The sequence below is a fragment of the Eptesicus fuscus genome, chromosome 4 (genome assembly GCF_027574615.1).
Source record: "Eptesicus fuscus isolate TK198812 chromosome 4, DD_ASM_mEF_20220401, whole genome shotgun sequence".
NCBI lineage: Eukaryota > Metazoa > Chordata > Mammalia > Chiroptera > Vespertilionidae > Eptesicus > Eptesicus fuscus.
The window spans coordinates 74,968,020-74,990,351 of NC_072476.1; the positions used below are offsets into that span (position 1 = coordinate 74,968,020).

Consider the following 22,332-nt stretch of genomic DNA (forward strand, 5'->3'; position numbering starts at 1 on the left):
ATAAAAATTGCACAATTAAAATTTTAGATCTTTAATAATAAAGTATAACAGACTTCATCTTTCTCTACTATATTTCAATGCATCCGAAATTGTGATTGTTAAACTGCCTTTACATTTTTGGAAAATTTCTAAGTACAAGCTCTATAACTTACGGCTGCTGTTGTAAATTTTAAAATAGTAAAACTTCAAAAAAGATATATTAAAAAATTGGTAACTTCAGAATTTTAATGTAAGGAGAACTGAACATAGTTAACTTTAAAAATTAATTTGAATTATCATCCCTGGTGACCAATAAAAAAGTCAGTTTATTTTACAGTTAATACATGTAAATACATATTTTTTAAAATATATTTTTATTGATTTCAGAGAGGAAGGGAGAAAGAGAGAGAGATAGAAACATCAATGATGAGAGAGAATCATTGATAGGCTGCCTTCTGTATGCCCCCCTACGGGGAATCAAGCCCTCAACCTGGGCATGTGCCCTTGATCAGAATTGAACCTTGGACCCTTCAGTCCACAGGCTGATGCTCTATCCCCTGAGCCAAACTGGCTAGGGCTGTAAATACATATTTTTTATCTGAAATAATTCAGTATCATGTTATGAGTTTGGGATTTTTAAAGAGTCATAAATGAACATAAAATGTTCATGAATCAGTTCATGAAGTAAAAACTTACCTGGCCTATTTGTAAATGAATTTCCTTTACAGCATTTGACAAGGATCCTATAATTTCCTTTATGTGAATGAGATGAGTTTCTTCAATGTCTTGAAATTTCTGAGTAACAAATACAAAAAGTAACATATATAAAATATGTATACACACATATACACATATATATTAAAATCAAAAGATCTTTTAGAAGTTATCTCTGTACAGCTAACCAAATTAACCTTTTGCACTCGGATGTCAAGCGTGACTCGACACGGTTAGCATCGGTAGCAGCTCTTTTTATACTCTTTGAATGTATCAATAATTTGAAATATAAAAAAATCCAAGTAAATAAGTTTGTATGAAAAGAAACTCCAGTTTTTTATTCTACTGCCGCGCTTTGTAAAATCTGGGGTATTTAAAAAATTAAATCCCGCATAAAGGAATCGAGAAAAAAGCGAGTGCAAAGGGTTAAGCAAGTTACTCATCCTACCTAATAATAGACAAATATGCAAATTGACCATACCTTCGCTATGCCCACGATTGGCCAGGAGGTGCAGGGGGGCAGGACTCCAGGTGGCCGGGGTAGCCGACTGGGCCAGCGGGATGCTGAGCTCGTGTCACCAGTGGCGGCTCGAGCTCAGTGTCTGTGCCATGGCTGTGCTGTGGCACAGAAGGGGCCTCTAGGGCAGCGAGCTCACGTCCCGCCGCGGACCATCAAAAGTGGGGGAGCTGGGTGCCTGTCTGCTGGTGAACCAGCGGACAAGCACCCAGCTCCCCCATGATCGAAAGCGAAAGCGTGTAGGGGACCCTACACGTGCATGATTTAATCATGCACTGGGCCTCTAGTTATGTAATATTTAGCAATGCTTCTAGACAAATGGGTTTAGGAAACATACTGAAATATAGCACTGAGAAAAGTTAACTTTTTGTTGTGCCATTTCTCAGGTAAACATGAGCTTTTTCAGTTTAAACATAACATAAATTAAAACCTATTATCATGATCAGAAAATAAGGAGACCCAGAAGATATGGGTGCCTGTCATAAAAACCAAGGGAAAAGTGTTTCAAAAACTGAAAAACTGCAGTTTACTTCTAAACACTTTACAATCTAGCCCACAGGCTCTCAAAATGTCTTTCTAATCCTCAAAATGTTAACATGTAGTCTTCAAAAGATATTCTGTGGTCAAATAAATTTGGGAATCTGTAAACTCTATCTTAGCAGTTTTCAACTGAAGGTGAGGATACATCAGATCACCAGGGGAATGTTTTCAAACTACAAAACACACAGATCCTCCACTACTACCTGGAGGTGGGGGTGGAAAGAGGTGAGAATGTTGTTTGGAAAAAATTCCCAGGTTATTCTTGTATTTATTCCCCAGTAAGAAAACTATTGCTAGACTTGGCTTCATAATAAACATTAAAAAGTCTGAAAATTACTGCATAACAAAATTTGTTTTATTTTGCCTACACCAGTGTTTTCCAAAATTTTTTGACCAAACCACCCTGTTTGTCTTTCTTCATCTCTGAATATCTATTAATATCTCACAGAACAGTATTTCTCAAAACAGGATTTGGGAAATGCCGAACTAGCCATTTTCAAACAAAATACATTTGTCAAATATTATGCACTAAGCGAAATAAGAGAAATCACATGATTACATTTATATGTGGAATCTGATGAACAAAATAGGTCCAGAGACATAGAACCATGGGACAGACTGACAAATTTCAGAGGGAAGGGAGGTAGGGGAGAGATTAACTGGGGAACTTATATGCATATATGCATAGCCCATGGATACAGCAATAATATGGTGAATCAGGCTTGGGGGCGGAGTGGATGGGGTCAATGGGAAAACAACAACAACAAAAAGGGAAGCATCTGTAATACTTTAAACAATAAAGATGAATTTTAAAAATAATAATAAACACACTAAAAAATACATTTGTCATTTCCATGCACAAGCCTGATTACTATCCCCCCTCCCCCCCAATTAAATCAGTTCTAAGAAATACGTCTAAATGCTTTGGGGTTTTTTCTCTGGTTAGTTTATCAAATTAAATTCCATCACCCCATTTACACTAATAAAAGAGAAACATGCAAATTAACAGTACCTCCGCTATGCCCACAAGCCACGCCCTCCAGCCAATCAGTAGCGAGTATGCAAATTAACCCAACCAAAATTGCTGCAGCCACGGAGTGAGCAGGCGGCTTGGGTTTCCCCAGCAATGGAGAAAGCCAAACTTCCCGCCCACTCTGGCCAGCACTGGCCTCCACTCAAGGCTACAAAGTTTCAATTATAGAAGATAAATAAATCCCAGATACCAGGGCCTCCACTTGGGTTGCCAGGCGGTGTGGCCAGCCTGCAAACCACCACAGGCCTCTCACCCAGGCCGCCCCACGCACCAAGGGAACCTCCACCCTGATCCGGGACACCCTTCAGGGCAAACCATCCGGCCCCCACCCGTGCACCAGGCCTCTATCCTATCTAATAAGAGAGTACTATGCAAACTGACTGTCACTCCAACACACAACTGCCCCCAGGTGGTCAAAGATGGCTGCCCCCATGTGGACACAAGATGGCCGCCACAAGATGGCCAGCAGGGGAGGGCAGTTGAGAGGGACCAGGCCTGCAAGGGAGGGCAGTTGTGGGCGATCAGGCCAGCAGGGTAGAGCAATTGGGAGGGACCAGGCCTGCAAGGGAAGGCAGTTGGGGGCAATCAAGCCTGCAGGGGAGGGCAGTTGGGGGTGACCAGGCCTGCAGGGGAGGGCAGTTGGGGGTGACCAGGCCTTCAGGGGAGGGCAGTTAAGGGTGACCAGGCCTGCAGGGGAGGGCAGATAGGGGCAATCAGGTTGGCAGGGAAGCAGTTAGACATCAATCAGGCTGGCAGGGGAGTGGTTAGGGGGTGATCAGGCTGGCAGGCAGGAGCAGTTAGGGGCAATCAGGAAGGCAGGCAGGCGAGCAGTTGGGAGCCAGCAGTCCTGGATTGTAAAAGGGATGTCCGATTGCCTGTTTAGGCCCGATCCTGGTAGGGCAGTCGGACATCCCTCGAGGGGTCCCAGATTGGAGAGGGTGCAGGCTGGGCTGAGGGACACACACACCCCCGTGCACAAATTTCGTGCACCGGGCCTCTAGTATTTAATATCCAGTTTTCTTCAACATTGAATTCCATAATCAAAAATCACTAAGCCAAATGATCATGTCCATATTTGTGTTAACCTTCTGACCTTAAAAAACGTGCAATTACAGTTTTGGCAATAATACAACAATAATCAAAACACTTCAATCAATTTTATTCATGAGGAATAACAGAGTTAAACAGAGTGCTTGTTTTGACTAATTTTGACCAAGTCAATGAGAATACCAACAGTGCAAGATCCTGAATTAGTCTTAAGAACTGAGGACTATTCAGCAGGAGCATGATTCTACTTTATGTTCATATTATAAAAAGTCACCCTCAGCTTAAATTTCTGTAACTTAATGAACCAGAGATTGTCTCATAGGTAGGTAGACCAAAATCCAGAAAAGCTTTGTCAAAACTGCGTATGATGACTCCTAATTCCAAGAAAATTGTGCCTTTTCAGTCTCTTTTGAAACAGCTATAGTGAATAAGGCAGATGCTTAATTATTTAGAAAAATCTTGAGCATGAAACCACACACAAACTCAACACGATTCAAATGCAATTCTGAAATTGTGCTGCGTTTTCTTGGTGGGTAGACATTGCTAAATATCCTCAAAATTAGTGACTGCTAAACTCAGAGCAATTCAGCAATGGAAATAGACTCTCAAGTGTTTGAATATACTAAATAATGAATATAAATAAATGAACTTTCTTGGACAAATGAGATTTTTTTTCTCCTTTCAAATTCACTGTTTTTATGTAGTTATACTAGAGACTAGAGGCCTGGTGCATGAAAATTGGTGCACTCGGGTGGGTCCCTCAGCCCAGCCTGCACCCTCTCACAATCCGGGACCCGAGTGGGTCCCTAGGCCTGGCCTAGGATGGGTTCGTAGGCATGGCCTGAGATCAGGGTCTATCTGGGCTTTCCTTCCCCTGGCTGCAGGCAGCTGGCCCCACCCCTGCCGCTGCCACTGCTTGCCATCTGTGCAGCACTGCCTCCTCTCCTGCCACCGGTGGCCTCCCTCTGCAGGCGACAGGCTAGGGTGCGATGGCTTGGCTGGCCTGGGCCTCCCTCTTTCTTTGCTGGGGGGCGGGACCAGCCCTGCAAGGGGCCGTCTGCCTACCTGATCAACCCTAACCACTGGCCTGCCTACCTGATCACACCTAACCACTTGCCTGCCTACCTGATCACCCCTAACCACTCTGCCTGCCTGCCTGCCCCTAACTGCTTGCTTTGGGGCGGGGCCAGCCTGCAAGGGGCCATGGTGGTCTGGTCTCTGGTCGTTTCGGTCGTGATGCCTCTGGCCTTTTATTATATAGGATATCTACAGAGAAGCACTCTAATTCTAAAACCTTACTCTGGGGGTGCTGCTTAAACAAATCTCAGTCTTCTTGAACTAGCAGCCATCAAACTGTTAAAAGTGAACAAAATCTCCATATTGTTTCAAGTTGTTCAAGTGTCATTAACTGATAGTGGTAAAAAGCATAAACACAAAGAAAAGTCACAATTTTAATCATGCTTATTCTCACCCCAAATGAAAAAAATTAAATCACAAATACTCCAAGTACATTCTAACCTTTTTCACCCCAGGGACTCAATTTCCTTCCCCACTAGTAAATATAGGTCCTACCACCCAAATTTGATACTCATTAGACTGACAGGTTCCTTCCTATTGGGATTTAGGTCAACTGCTTAGGCTGGAACAAAAGGAAACTGGAGATGTACAATAATTCTTTTCACCTCTAAATAACCCAAATTAAAGTCTACTATTTATTAACAAACAATAGTTAATCTATAGTGCCAGTGTAAGAAAGAGAAAGAGAGAAAGAGACAGAGAGAAAGAGAGAAAGAGAGAGAGAGAGAGAGATGGAGAAAAGAGAGAGAGAACACATTAGCACAGTATACCATCATCTTTATTTAAGAGCAGCATGGCTATTTATATATCTAATCAAATAAATTAATGTTCCCATCTTGGAAATGTCAGGATAAACAACTAAAATGCCAATTTGGGGGGGGGGGGGAATATAATGAGAAAGCAAAAGACAAAGATAAGGAAAGAAAAAAGTGAATGCTAACAATTCTTTTTAAAAAAAAATATATTTTATTGATTACCCACAGAGAGGAAGGGAGAGAGATAGAGAGCTAGAAACATCGATGAGAGAGAAACATCAATCAGCTGCCTCCTGCACACACCCCACTCGGGATGCGCCCACAACCAAGGCACATGCCCTTGACCGGAATCAAACCTGGGACCCCTCAGTCCGCAGGCCGACGCTCTATCCACTTAGCCAAACCGGTTTTGGCCTAACAATTCTTTTAAGAATAGTTTTATAGGCCAGCCAGCTCGATACCCAGTAGGGGGTGTGCAGGAGGCAGCTGATCAATGATTCTCTCTCATCATAGATATTTCTATCTCTCCCTCTCTGAAATCAATAAAAATATATTTTTAAAAAAGGAATACTTTTATAAAGTACTATAAACAAAAAACCCTGACTCTAGCAAATTCTAATTCCTGTTTTTTCAAACAAATAATGGAAAGGCAAATACTTTCACTGATAGGAACTAGTCATTTTAATACAAAATTAACAAGTCAACAATAATTGCCTTACAAATGAGTATTCCGATTTAGAAGACAAAAGGGCACTTGCTGAAGTCTACAATGATCTTAGTTGCTATAGAAATTAAAACTTTTTATCTCACTAGAATTAGAGCCTCAACTTAACACAACTAACTAAAGCCCTCCTTGAAATATTATTATTTCCCAACTGCCCTGACATTATACTTCCCAGTTTTCTTCCTTCTCTGGCTTCTCCTACTTGGGTTTCAGCATCTCTTCCTCTATCAAACTGTCAATGATGAATCTCTCAGAGTGTGGGTGGCCCTATTTCCCCCACACTCTGTCCAAAGGTGATGTCATTATGGCTTTGTGTGCTGACAAGCCCCTATTTTATACATGCTCACAATCCTTTATTCAAAACCTCTGGGACCAGGTGTTTGGGAATTCAATATTTTGGATTTTTTAAATAAAGATATTATGATGCTATTACCATATATTTCATAATACTACCAGCAGGATCTGCAGTGGCATCTATTTATCAGAAAATTAGTATTTCTAAAAGAAAACATGTACATTTAGTCTAAGTAATATAAATAAAGAGTATAGAAACAGCCTCACATCAGTTTAAGTCAAGTTTTGCTGCAAAATGAATTATAGAAAAACGCTTTTTGTTTTCAGAGCTTTTGAAATCCAGCTTACTTAGATCCTACAAAACTGCCCGTTTGTTGTCTCCACTTGGGTATAGGCTGTTCAAAACTGAACATCTGGTCCCCTCTGACTCCTCAAACTAACAACAGTTCTTCATCTAGTCTTTCCCATTCATCTCTACCCATACAGACTTACAAGCCAACACTCAGAAGAGATCTTGATCTCTCTAGAATTCTTCCATCCACCCCACTCCTGCCATCTCCAAATGCATTCACTTCTCACGTTCTCCAAGGCCACCACATTGGCCCTCATCCTTTTCATCTCACTATTAACTGCCTTCCAAACCGGACTCTTTTTTATTTTCCCCAATTATTTTTATCTCATAGGCAGGGATGTAGAAGATCAGACTTTTATCTTTTTAATATTTTTATTGTTTTCAGAGAGGAAGGGAGAGGGAGAGTTAATTCTCCTTTGTCCTCACTATAATCTATTCTTCACAAAACTGCCAGAATTATCTTTTAAAATTCGGACCAGACCATGTCACATACTTGCATACTACCCTCCAATGTCTTCAAATTACTCTTAGAAGAAAACCAAACCCTTACTTAAGCCTGGTCCTTGCCTATGTTCTCCTTAACCTCATGCCTCACCATCATCTCTCCTTACTCAGTTTTAGCAAGCATTTTACACTTTCTATAATGTGACAGCCCTTTTACATCTCTGGGTCTTCATACCTATATGGTCTCCAATGCCTGGAACACTCTGGCCCTAGAATGAGTCTCTTACTTATTCTTCATCTCAGTTTTAAATGTCACTTCCCCAAAAAATGCCTTTCCTAACTCCCTACTCCAAATTAGGTTCACTTTTATTATATCTCATGGAAGCCTATTCTTTTCCCTTATAACACTGTAATAATTTATAACTTTATATTTAGGCATGTATTTAATGTCTGCCTCTCTCCTCTATACTCCCAGAGCAGAGAGATACTTGTTTTATTTAAGTAGATACAGTATACACCCAGCACAGTGCCCACAACAGGATAAGTAAAGATGGATGGATGTATGCCTACACACAAGCAAGCCTTTGGTTTCTGATATGTGAGTCCTTCACCACTCCCAGTGAGAAGACTCCCTAGAGTCCAAAAAGTCAGATTTTGTAAGTCCTTCTTTCACACTTACTGAGTGCCTAGCATCATCTGAAAACTGTTTTAAGTGCTGAGGAAATAGCAGTGAATAAGTCAATACCTGCTCTCACAGAACTTACATTTTTGTGGGGGAAGACAAAATTTAAAAAAATATATATATTTTTTACACACACATACGCAGGTATGCATGCTTCACCATGTTTCTAGCCCCTCAGACATGATGACTAAGAATAATGTTCTAAGAAGAGGTTCTTCCACCATCCTCAGTATCAGAGTGATGATAATGCAGCTGAACCATGATGAACAAGTAGCACAACAAATAAATCCTTGCTACTCTAAGTCACTGAGATTTGGAGGGAGAGGTTCTTTGTTACCTCAGCATACCCAGCCTATCCTGACTAATACAACAAATAAAATTCATGGTATGTTATACAATGAAAGGTGCTATGGGGCAAGGCGGTGGGGGGAGGCGCAAGAGGACAAGAGGGTGGGGATGGAAGTTTTAGGAATGATTCATAAAAGGCACCCATCTTAAACCTAGGCTTTAATTAGGCTCTAAGAACAACAAATCAAATATAATTATCCCAAGCTTATGGAAAACAGACATTTTTTTATTGTCTGTCTTCTCTTGCTAAAATGGAAGTTTTACGAAAGCAGAGAGTTTTGTTTTGTTAACTGCTATATCCTCAGCATGGAGTCATTTCCAGTTTCCTTCTTAAGCAGGAGTCAATTTTAAAACCCATATATAAGGCCTGGATTCATCATTTACCAATGTCCTCATTTTCCCCAATTCTCTTTAAATAGCCTCTTCTGAATAATCCATTATATTATAATTATTGCATCTTGGTCCTCAATCTCCAAAACAAAATGTGTAATTTTAAAACAGCATTATTAAAACATTGACAATGTGCATTTTAACATTTCTAGTACTAAAAAAAGTATATGACAGAAAAATTGTATTTAATCAATATACATAAATATCCTATCTTAGATTTAAAGCCTTAAAAATACCAACCTGAGCTGTTTCTGTCATTTTCTGTTCAAAATCAGCTTTTGCTAATGCATATTTTTCCACGTAGAGTTTATAGGTATCTGTAGCTTTCTTAGATTTAACAGCTGCCTGTAACAAAACAAAAACATTTTGAACTACAAAATTAACTTTCTTCTTTCTTGATATAAGTTAAAATGAAATAACAATTTAATGCATGTTAAGGGATGAGGCAAATTTTAGAAGATAATTGTACTGGGAACATCTATTTTTTTTAAAGCAAGAAACATCTTTCATAGGAAACAACCAAACAGCAATACTATATTAAGTAAAAACAACTTTCTAAATAGTACATATGCGTAGAAATACCATAAATTCTTAGAATAAAATTACAGAAACTAAATATCCTAGTAGTAACATACTTGACCACTTTTGTAAAGTCATTACTAAAAGGGAAGTTGGGGCATTTGTTCTTAAATAAGGAAATAATTGTTTAAAAGCAATAAGCTACATTTCTTCTCATAAGTAAAAGATGGGTTTTAGCAGATTACCTATGATAATAAAATAAATCTTACATCTTACTCATTTTATTCATTAGAGCATTGTAAATAAATTTACTGATATATTACCAAAAATATTTCTGCTTAAGTGCCTATAATTTTTATAATAAAGTCATATGAAGCAAATATAGACATATAAAATAAGTACTTAGTCATAGTTCACAAATATGAGTGCTTTCTAAATGGTCTTTTATAAAAATAAAGGTTTGTGAGTAAGGGTAAGACACATACTATGTCATAATAGTAAGTATTTGTTTTCAAATTTACCAAAGGAAAAATGATTCAGAGATCTATGCACACTTTTTTAAAGCTACATTCATGCTCATAATAAGATTATAGCCCTGGCTGGGTGGCTCAGTTGCTGAAGCATCATCCTGTATACCAAAATGGTTTGGGGTTCAATTCCTGGTCAGGGTTTGTGTGGGAGACAACCCACTGAGTCTCTTTCACATCCATGTTTCTCTCTCTCCCCCCGACCTTCCTCTCTCTCTCAAAATCAATGGAAGCATATCCTCAGGTAAGGATTAAAATAATAATAATCTATTATAGGGCAAAACAAATTATTTACTTAGACTTGGATTTGAATATATCTAAGTCAGAGACCCACTACACATCTAGTATGACATCACCCTGAGCAGAACAATCAGAAAAAAGCACCCTTCCTCTGAGCTGTTGACCCCACCGAGGCAAGTGAACCACAGGCTGTATTTCAGCCACAAACTCACAACCTTTGGACACAACTATATGCTACAGCTTTGTTCAAAATGTTAACCAAATATAAATCCCTTCATTTCATCTAAATTATTACCTTATATTAAACCTTTTCTGGTTTATATCAAGGCTCAATCATTTTTTTTAAATATATTTTTATTGATTTCAGAGAGGAAAGGAGAGGGAGAGACAAACACCAATGATGAGAATCATCGATTGGCTTCCTCCTGCACACCCCCCACTGAGGATCGAACCCGCAATCTAGGCATGTGCCCTTGACCAGAATCAAACCCGGGACCCTTCAGTCCGCAGGCCAACACTCTATCCATTGAGCCAAACCAGCCAGGACTCAATCATTTCTTTAAGTATAATCCCTAGTTACCATATATTTTTCAAATGGTCCCTACACACACACACACACACACACACACACACACACACACACACACACACACAGAACAGTATTTAGCCTAAAGTATTTTAACCCTCCAAAAAGTTTTAACTAATTTAGTTAGGAAACTTTTACATTAATGACATGGACATCATATCAATTCACTGTTTGATGTGTATGTTCCAGTATATTCTATAGGTAAATGTTCCCATAGTTCATTTTTTTAAATTTTTTTTATTGATTTCAGAGAGGAATAGAGAGACAGAAACATCAATGATGAGAATCAATGATTGGCTGCCTCCTGCATGCCCTCTACTGGGGATCGAGCCAAAACTCGAGCATGTGCACTGACTGGGAATCAAACCTGCAACCTCCTAATTCATAGGTCAACTCTCAACCACTGAGTGACACCAGGTGGGCTGTAGCTCACAATTTTTTAAGTAATTTTTTTTGAAATGTCAACTTTTTATTACATCTTGTTCATATTCTTTTATAAATTTTTGGAAAAAATTAAATATTACATAGACAAATGCAGTCCCATTTCTTTCCCAGTCTCATTCCCTCCATTTGTTCTGCAAAGGTAATTCCATTCATGTGGCTTAGTGTTTATTGTTCCCATGCTTATCTATAATAATAAAAGCGTAATATGATAATTAGACCAGTGTCCTTCCGGACGATCTTCCGGACGAAGCCGGGGCTGTGAGGGAAGTCGGGGTCCTGGGTGCCAGAGGGAAGCCGGTGCCAGCAGCCGGGGAAAGGAAGGCCTTCTCTTGCGTTAATTTCGTGCATCGGGCCTCTAGTAAATAAAAAAGGGTTTTCTGACAGAGAACCCTTACATTAAAGACTATGTCAAAGGCATCAAAATCTACATATTCTTCCCTCAACATTATACTTTTCAGATGTACCCATTCAGGACATTCTGGCTTTTTTTTTTTTTTTTTTTTTTTTTTTACTTTTGTAATGGAAATTTTAGCACACACCCACACAAATAAAGGGTAATAACTCCCATGAACCTAACTTTAAGATTCTATACATTCCTCCCCCTCTAGTATTTTTTCTTTTACTAGAGTATTCTAATTCCCATATCTATCAGTTTACCCTTTTATTTATTTTACCCATTTATTTAAACTGCTGAATAATCTCATTATATGAAACATTCTCCTCCTGCCAAACATTAAAGTTGTTTTACATAAGATTTTTCCCCAACCTGACAATCAACCTATTTATAATTAAAGAAATCTAATTTTTATATGTATATGGTTACTTATATATTTAAACTTATTTCTGACAACTTAGAGTTTTCAGTGTACCATTCTTTTACTTTGCTCTCTATTTCCTTTCTCTCTTCTTGATAAATTTTAATATCCTCTTCTCTTTGTTGATTTAGGAGATGTATTATTATACTTATTTTAGTAGTTACACTTAATGTACATATTTGGCTACTACTAAAACGGTAAAGCACACCATTACTTGTGTACCACTAAAATAAAATAAAAAATGTCAATTAAACCATGAAATAATACTTTCTTATAACTTAAAATTTTATTTTATACTTATTCCAAGAGCTATTTTAGACTTACTTTGAGGTAGATTTTTATTCTATACCTCTCCTATATGACAGAATAAGAAGGAAAGGAAAATGAATCATTTGAAATACTCCTAAATCTTCATATTCAGGTTCTGACTCCTCAATTATTTTCCAATTCAGGGATCACTGATATCTGTTTTTTCCCACATATTATCCTCTATATCATCAAGAGCAAAAGTGTTCCACTATATCTCCAAACTTTCTTTTAAACACTGGAGCTTACATTTTCTTGATTTTACCCAAAGGTCTCAACAAAAGGTTTTCACACAACAATCAGAATTATTCCTTCCTCAACTGGTCTTAAAATGATGTGTTAACTGAGGCATCAAAGTAATGCAGTTGCCCAATCATGCCACCTGGCATAACAACTAAGTTCTCATGGGCAATAAAACTACACCACAAAGGCTACCTTAACAACAGTGGTTATATGATACCACTGACTGAAAATGCATTCTGATTTCAGAGATGTGAGAAAAAAGAAATATCTGGTAGCTTTTAATAACTTTTTCCTCTGGTGTCTAGGTCTAAATTTATCTTTATTTTAACATGCTCAATACCAAAAATGTACTTAAATCTGAGGCCTCTTGAATTTCTTCCAATTCTGAAAAATTCTCAGCTGTTAAATTCAAATACTATCTGCCCACCATTCTCTCCATTTTTTCCTTTTGAATTTATTAGATGAATGTTAGTAATCTTTATTTCTCTGTATTATGCTGGGTGGATTCCCTTGGTAATATCGTCCAAATTCTCTTTGCCTATATCAAGTCCAGTTTGTCTTTATTCCTTTTTTTTTTTAATTTCAATACCACATTTTTCAGTTCCAAGTTTTATAATTAGCTATTTTCCTATCTAGTAGATCTTATTTCATTATGCTTCTTTTAGTTTTTTAATCTTCTTTAACATCTATATATATATATATATAAGCCCAGCGACCAGAACGGTGGAACGACCGGTTGCTATGACTCCCACTGCAGCGGCAAGCTGGCCCAATGGGGGCCCCAACTGGCTCCCCCAACTGCCTGCGGCCCCTCTCCCAGATGGCCCCGCCCCCGATCGGCTCCCCCCATTGGGGGCGGGGCTGGCCAACCTCCCACGGCCACTGCCCCCCCACTGGCCCACCCCAATGCCCCTATCAGGGTGGGCCGGCCAGACCCCACCCATGCACGAATTTGTGCACCGGGCCTCTATAAAGTTTATATAGACTTATCTCTTTGAATCTCGACACACATAAATGTTTTTGCTCATCTGTCTTATAAATTTAAATATCATCTGGAGTGTATTCTTATTCCAACTGTTAAATTTATTGGTGTCTGTCTTAATATTAGATTTCTTAGATGTGCTCTAAAATTTGGTTATTTACTCATTTCAAATGGGAGGTTTCTTGTTTTTCCCGCCTCTTCTCTCTCCATCAGTCCTGCTGGACAACTCCATAGAATACAATGTAAATGATATCTCCTCGAATTGTGTTATGTTCTATCCTTACGCTCACCCATTCCCATCCAGCAGTTTTTAAATTATCTCCTGCCAGCCCTCCAAAGCCCCAGTTTACTATCAGTCTTATGAAAGTCGTTTTTCATTACTTCCCCAGAAGAATACTGGGGATATGGCCAAAGTAGTCATGAATTGATTCCTTGGCTTGACTGAACCATAGTCAAAACTGTATGCCCCAAACCCCAACTTCCAATAAAGCCCTAGTTAGCAGTCCAAGAGCCTTTTTTCTTCCCTACCTATAGCTTGATACAGTGAGTGGAGCTCTTGTGATTATCTTTTTTTTCTGATCTTTCTTTGGTCAAAACTAAAAACAGAACACAATGTATGTTAGAAAAAACAGCACAGAAAAACTGTGGCTTCAGTTCAACCTGACCATGTCAGAGTCCATCACTATCAGTCTTGAATTAATCCTAATGGTCAGGCTAATTATCAGGATAGTCAATTTCTCTTTCCTACTTTTCCTTATTCCAGATCACAGCCTGAAAGTGATAGTCGCTAAAGTCCCTGGAGATGTCCTATCAATGAAAAGCATTCAGCAGTAATAGGAAAATATAGACACGAATAACACCACCCAGGATGAGCGAGTCTCACCACTTCAAAAGGTTGATTCGCTGGACCAGGCTGTTCACAGCAGAAAAATGATTGGTCAAAGTGTTCATTTTGCTCTGAATCTACTACAACATTCTACTCTGAAGTCATAATTTTCTTTTGTTGCCATAGCAATGCTTATTGTCTCTTCTACTAGACAACCTTAGTTTTGAAAGTAATCATGTTCTTTCAAAAATAGTTGTTTATGGTATATTTCAAAAATCTAGAATATTCCAAAAACTGATGTGGAACCACAAAGGACCCCAAATAGCCACAACAATCTTTAGAAAGAAGAACAAAGTTGGAGGACTCACGCTGCCTGATATCAAACTACCAGTATACTACAAGGCTCTAGTAATCAAAACATCATGGTAATGGCATAAAAACAGACATATAGATCAATGGAAAAGAATAGAGAGCCCAGAAATAAACCCACGCTGTTAGTCAATTAATATTTGACAAAGGAGGAAAAAACATACAATGGGCTAAAGATAAGTGTATTCAATAAATGGTGTTGGGAAAATTGGACAGATATATGCCAAAAAAAAAATGAACTTGACCACCTTCTTATACCAGATACAAGAATAGACTCAACATGAAATACTTAAATGTCAGGCTCAAAACCATAAAAATCCTAGAAGAAAACATACGCAGTAAAATCTCAGACATTTCTCATAGCAATATTTTTTCTGATCTCCTTAGGCAAGGGAAACAAAGGAAAAAAAATAAACAAAAGGAACTACACCAAACTAAAAAGTTTTTCCACAGCAAAGAAAACCAACAAAATGAAAAGACAACCCACTGAATGGGGTAACATATTCACCAATAATATCTCTGACAAAGGGTTAATATCAAGAATTTATAAAATGCAACACCAAAAAAACAAACAATCCAATTAAAAAAATGGGGCAAAGGGCCTGAATAGACACTTCTCCAATGAGGACATACAGATGGCCAATAGACATATGAAAAGATTCTCAACATCTCTGATCATCAGATAAATGACAAAACCACAATGAGATGTAGCCTCACACCTATCAGAATGACTATCATCAATAAATCAACCAACAACAAGTATTGGGGAGAATGTGGAGAAAAGGGAGCTTTCATGCACTGTTGGGAATGCAGATTGGTGCAGCCACTGTGTAAAGCAGTATGGAGTTACTTCAAAATATTTAAAATGGAACTGCCTTATGACCCAGCAATTCCACTTCTGGTATTTATATGAAAAAACCTGAAACACTAATTTGAAAGACTACCTGCATCCCTATGTTAATTGCAGTGTTATTTATAATTAGAGGCCCAATGCACGAAATTCATGCAAGAGTAGGCATTTCTTCATCCAGCTGCCGGCACTGGCTTCCCTCTGACACCCAGGACCTGGGCTTCCCTCGCAGCCCCAGCTTCCTCCGGTAGGTTGTCTAGAAGGACATCGAGTCTAATTAGCATATTATGCTTTTATTATTATAATTAGCCAAGATTTGGAAGCAGGCCAAGTGTCCATCAGTAAATGAGTGGATAAAAAAGCAGTCATGCCCGGCCAGTGTGGCTCAGTGATTGAGGGATGATGCATGAACCAGGAGGAGGTCATTGTTTGATTCCCCGTAAGGGCACATGCCTGGGTTGTGGACTCGATCCCCAGGAGGGGGCATGCAGGAGGCAGCTAAATGATGATTCTTTTTCATCATTGATGTTTCTATCTCTCTCTCCTTTCCTGTCTCTGAAATCAATTTAAAAAGAAAAAGTAGCCATACATTTATAAAATAGACTACTCAGCCATAAAAAAAAAGGAAATCTTACTCTTTGGGACAGCATGGATGGATCTAGAGAGCATTATGTTAAGTGAAATAAGCCAGTCAGAGAAAGACAAGTACCATATAATTTTACTCATGTGGAATCTAATGAACCAAGAAGCAAAATAGAAGAGGTAGACTCACAGAGAGCAGGCTAACAACTGGGGGGTGGGGTGGGGGAAGAGAAGGAGACAGGTGGTCCAGGGTTTGGTGGCAGAGGGTGGAGAGATTGAGCAAAAAAGAGAAAAAAACTCATGAACATGGACAACATTGTGGTGACCGCCGAGGGTAAGAGGGATGGTGAGAGGTGGAGGAGGGTACAGAAGGGATAAATGATGACGGGAAGAGACTTGACTTGGGGTGGTAAACACACAATACAGTGTACAGATGATATGTTGTGGAACTACGCACCTGAAACCTGTACAGTTTGTTAACCAGTGTCAGCACCAATAAACTCGATAAAAAAGGAAAAATATATATATATAAATAAAATTTTTAAAAAATAGTTCAGTTTTTCTGTTTACTCCAGACCCACTTTTATATGACTCAATATCCTTTTGTACTAATCCCATGAGCTTCTCCCTTTCCCATACTGTCATAAAGTTTGCTTTGGTTTTATGGAATTCATGTGTATAATCCTGCAATATCTATATTGCTGTAATGCATGCATCAGTGCTACATTCAAGGAGGGGACAGCCACACTGGTGGTATATTCTACCGTTTGATCTTTTATTTCTGTAAGCCTTGCCAAAAAGCTATTTAATCTCAATTGCCATTGTTTCAAACATTGTCTTGGCTTGATCCACTTAAAAAAGGTGTTGTGTCAGAGCTATACCCGCCATGTCTTCCATCTTAGACACTGCTGTGACTGTAACTTGTACACCGTTTATTGCAGGAAACCAGTTTCAGGTCAAGTTCATTTTCCAAATGTTGAGCCTGTTTCCTGAGAACTTCCCAGTAATTGCTGATCCTTGTGATTATCTTAAATATGGAACATTTAGTCCCCCTTTACTACACAAAAGCCAAAATCCACTGCCTAACTTATTTTAGGACTTTGAGTCCAACAAGCCTGCATAATCAATCTCTACATGCCACCTCAGGTTTCTGTTCCATTTCTGGTTCACAGAGGTAGTATTCTTTTTGGACCCTGTTATTTGTTTTGTTTTCCATTTTTATATTTTATTCATAATTGCTGTCAGAAATTGAGGGTACTTTAAAACTGTGAACTTACTATGCCTCATCTTTCTCCCTCTCCCAATTTTTATTTATTGCACAACATAAAGGAAATATATTAACCCAAATTCTATCAACTCTTTTGATTTTTCAATATTCTCTTCTAGTTTCTGCTCAAGTATGCACACTTTTATAATTATTATAATTGTAATATGGTTAAAATTTGGTTTTCTTTTTTTACAGATATTTCAAAACTTTACAAAGCTTTTAAAACTGTCACTCCCTATGGCTCATTCCTAATAGAAACTATACCACATCAAACAAATGAATGGTTAAACTGTTTTGAAAGGAGGAAAAAAAACTACTTTCAATTAAAACACGAGTGGGGAAAGGGTTGTGGTTTACCACAATACTACATAAATGTACTCAAAGTCAGCAATAAATTGAACATAACCTGTATTTAAAGCTTATCTTCAATTATCTATGCCTTTCTTGCTTCAAAAAGTTTTACCTCATTGTTAAATCTTATACCAAGCAGTATCTCATCAATTATCTTTTATAAATATACTAGAGGCCTGGTACACGAAATTCGTGCACGGGGGGTGGGGGTGGGGGGGTGAGGTGGGGGGGCTAGGGGAGGGTGTGTGTCCCTCAGCCCAGCCTGCACCCTCTCCAATCTGGGACCCCTCTCACAATCCAGGACTGCCAACTCCCAACCATTCGCCTGCCTGCCTGCCTGATCGCCCCTAACTGCTTCTGCCTGCCAGCCTGATCACCCCCTAACCACTCCCCTACCAGCCTGATCGATGACTAACTGCTCTCCGGCTGGCCCAATTGCCCCTAACTGCTCTCCCCTGCTGGCCCGGTCACCCCTAACTGCCCTCCCCTGCAGGCCTGATCGCCCCCAACTGCCTTCCCTTGTAGGCCTGGTCCCCCCCAACTGCCCTCCCCTGCCGGCCATCTTGTGGTGGCCATCTTGTGTCCACATGGGGGCAGACATCTTTGACCACATGGGGGTAGCCATCTTGTGTGTTGGAGTGACGGTCAATTTGCATATTACTCTTTTATTAGATAGTATCCTGTAAATTGCTACAGACAAAAAGAAATCATTCCTTTTTATGTATTTGCTAATCTATTTACCATACACAACATATTTTATAAGTCTATCTGTTTCATTCAGGTATATCACTAATACTCAGAGGTACAGTGTCTTCATCTTAAATCTGAGATCATTCTTGATTATTAAATGCATTCTTGTATATAACAGTACTTTGAAACCACAGAGGATTTATTTTTATTATAATTACCTTTTCTATTTCTCTTTGTGTAGCTCCTTCCTTTTTCAAACGTTCTTGTTCTACACACTTGGCATTGTAATTTTCCTTGGATTTCTGGAGGGCCTGAGTTATGCTCTGAATGGTTTGAACAGCTTCCAGAGTTCCTGCAACTTCTTCTTTAGTCTGTTTGGTATGAAATGATTCATCAAAAATGATCAAGCTGTAAAGCACTCAATATCTGACCTTTATCGAAAAAAAATTGATACCTTTTTATGAGACTTTACTTGTTCTTCTCCATACTTCTGAACTTCCTTTATTAATTCTTGTAATTTTCTAACAAGATCCAAGTGACAATTAGCTAATTTCTCTGTAGATGTTTTGAACACATCCCACACTGGTGCAAATGTTCTAAGGGAAAGAAAATATGGGAATAATTTACTAAAAAAAATTTTAAGGCTCCAAAATAGAACCAATGGAATTAATAATGTTACATTCAGCAATTTTAATTAGGTAAAAGATAAAAAATTAAACATCTGCCCTGGCTGGTTGGTCAGTGGTTAGAGCGTCGGCCTATAGACTGAAGGGTCTCAGGTTCAATTTCCAATCAAGGGCATGTACCTCGGTTGCAGGCTCCATCCCCAGCCCCGGTCAAGGGCGCATGCAGGAGACAATAATCAATGTGTCTCTCTCAAATTGATGTTTCTCTCTCTCTCCCCCTTCCTTCTTCCCCTCTACTTTCTCTAAAAAAAAAAAAAAAAAAAAAAAAATTCCAGGTGAGGATTCAAAAAAGTTTTTAAACGCTTCATCAGAAATAAAAGTTCCTTTGAATTTAAACATGGAAAAGTTAAAACTTGCACATGATTTTTTAGTGTCATCATTAATTAATAATTATATAAGAACTAGAGGTCCAGTGCACGGGTAGGGTCCCTAGGGCTACTGGGGCCTTCCTTCATTCCGCACCGCCCCCTGGTGGTCAGTGCACATCATAGCGAGCGATTGAACTCCCGGTCTCCTGGTCAAACTCTTGAGGCGACACTTTGCATATTAGGCTTTTATATATATATATATATAGAAGATTATTTTAAAACTATTATCTGAAACCTTTTGAGAGCCATTATAGTTTTATCTATCTGTGTACTTCAACAAACACTAAGAGAGTCCCCTTTTTACTACATAGTTCAAGATGCATGACATACTTTCCTACTAGCTTTTCTCAATATTGAGGGTTTAATATTTTCAGCAGGTTCAAGTACTTCCAAGAATTACTTACTATGTTATAATAGCTTAGATAGTACTTAGAATGCCAATGTTAAATTTGGTTAATAGAGAATGATCTATGAATAATTTTACCCTATAATTTCCTCAGGTACTCCCTACGATATTTTCAACATTATCTGCTTTAAGACAAAATTTCTAATAAAAAAACACACAAAGCAAATAGCAGCAATGATTACTAAGTCAAGAGAACAGAGAAAGAAATTACTTATCCTAATATATACTCTGTGCCAATTATTACATTTCCTACCCAGTAGGAAAGATAACTAACAATGTTCCTTTTAAGCAATAGTAAACAAGTTCAAAGAGGCTTATTAAAATACTTAGGATTGGCCTAGCCAATTTGGCTCAATGAATAGAGCGTCAGCCTGTGGACTAAAAGGTCCCAGGTTCAATTCCAGTCAAGGGCACATGCCCAGGTTGCGGGCTTGATAGCCGGTAGGGGGCGTGCAGGAGGCAGCTGATCAATGATTCTCTCTCATCACTGATGTTTCAATCTCTCTCTCTCCCTTTCCCTTCCTCTCTGAAATCAATAAATATATACTTTAAAAAGAAAACACTTAGGATTGTTCTGATTAGATATCATTTCACACTTTAAAATCTCATCAGCCCTAAAGCTGGCAAGTAGATGGAAAATTTCGAAAGAAAAAAAAGACACTAAAATGTATCCACTCACAACAGCATCAAAAGACTTGTGCATCACTTCATGTAAACCTGATACATGATGATAGTCTAGATTTCACAAACCAGATAAGATAGAAGTGTCCCTTTACTTTACAAAAGGATTCTTTACAGAGAAAACCAGTTCAACATAAGATTTCTTTAAATACAGGTTTCTTTAAGGAATTTCAAACATCATTCCATTTACAAAAGTTTGATATATACAACTTTTTTCTGGTTAAATATTACACATGAATCTATATAACAAAAGCCTAAGCAACCGTTACAGCAGAACAACCACAATGACCGGTCGTTATGATGCGCACTGACTACCAGGGTGCAGACACTCAACGCAGGAGCTGACCTCTGGTGGTCAGTGCATTCCCACAGGGAGAGTGCCGCTCAGCCAGAAGCCGGGCTCACAGCTGCAGAGCACAGCGGCGGTGATGGAAGCCTCTCCTGCCTCCGCAGCAGTACTAAGCAGCAGCGAGCCGAGTGGCAAGGAGCAGCGAGCAGGTGGGCAGTAAGGAGCGAGGGATCCTGGATTGCAGGGGGATGTCCAACTGCTGGCTTAGGCCCGATCCCCCGGGAGACCAGGAGTTCTATCGCTTGCTATGATGTGCACTGACCACCAGGGCGCAGCATGGAACAAAGAAAGGCCGGCAGCCAGCAGCCAGGAAAGGGAGGCCCCGCTGGCGGCCGGAAGGCCCTGATCGGCCCTGATCACCGGCCAGGCCTAGTGACCCTACCCGTGCATGAATTTCGTGCACGAATTTCGTGCAGCGAGCCTCTAGTAGTTATATACATATGTCAACACTTATATAATGGACAGTGTCACTACCATCTGGATGAACTGAAACGTACAACTCCTCTTTATCCACGCCACAAAGTCGGGAGACTTTTATTTAGACTCACTCAATGACACTAGAGAATACTTTCATAAAATAGTCGTTCTTAACCAGTTTTCTGAATTGCAAAACCATATGTCAATCTGATAACTGGTATAGACCCTCTTCATCAGAAATGAGTTAATAGCCGAAACCGGTTTGGCTCAGTGGATAGAGCGTCGGCCTGCGGACTGAAAGGTCCCGGGTTCAATTCTGGTCAAGGGCATGTATCTTGGTTGCAGGCACATCCCCAGTGGGGGTGTGTAGGAGGCAGCTGATCGATGTTTCTCTCTCATCGATGTTTCTAACTCTCTATCCCCTCTCCCTTCCTCTCTGTAAAAAATAAATAAAATATATTTAAAAAAAAGAAAAAAGAATGTTCATTCTATTAAAATAAAAAAAATTAAAAATAAAAAATAAAAGAAATGAGTTAATAATACTTACCCAAAACTTTACATTAAATTTCAGGGGGTTCACAGATGCATCAGAAACCCATATACAGAGGAAATCTTTTACTAAATATCACTATAAAAATCTTTATAAATGTTACACAAATTATTTTCACATCTGAGCTAAAATACCTCTCCCCAAACTTTAGATAACTAAATCAGACTAAGTATTCCTTCCAGAATTGTTATGTTTCAAATTATACAATTATTCTTCCCAGAGTTGTTATGGCTATGAACACATCTCATTTTAAACATATTTTTATTAGTAGTATTCATTTTCCAAAAAATACACTTCTTCAATACAAATCCTTAAAAGATTTAATAATAGTCTATAAAAATCATAAACATTTTTTAACAAATTTTAACATTTCAATCATTTG

At 38.8% G+C, this 22,332-nt stretch overlaps 1 protein-coding gene and 1 pseudogene across 1 annotated transcript in view; both read right to left on the reverse strand.

The window, feature by feature from the left end:
* FCHO2 (FCH and mu domain containing endocytic adaptor 2) overlaps positions 1 to 22,332 on the reverse strand; it is a 136,306-nt gene that overhangs the window by 68,502 nt on the left and 45,472 nt on the right. Inside the window, exons 4-7 of the mRNA XM_054715177.1 lie at positions 18,948 to 19,089; positions 18,712 to 18,864; positions 9,137 to 9,241; positions 676 to 774 (exon numbers count right to left, since the gene is read on the reverse strand). Of these exons, the coding sequence (XP_054571152.1) occupies positions 676 to 774; positions 9,137 to 9,241; positions 18,712 to 18,864; positions 18,948 to 19,089 (499 nt within the window). The remainder of the gene's footprint in view (positions 1 to 675; positions 775 to 9,136; positions 9,242 to 18,711; positions 18,865 to 18,947; positions 19,090 to 22,332) is intronic.
* LOC103305274 (Golgi SNAP receptor complex member 1-like) lies at positions 14,369 to 17,401 on the reverse strand (annotated as a pseudogene).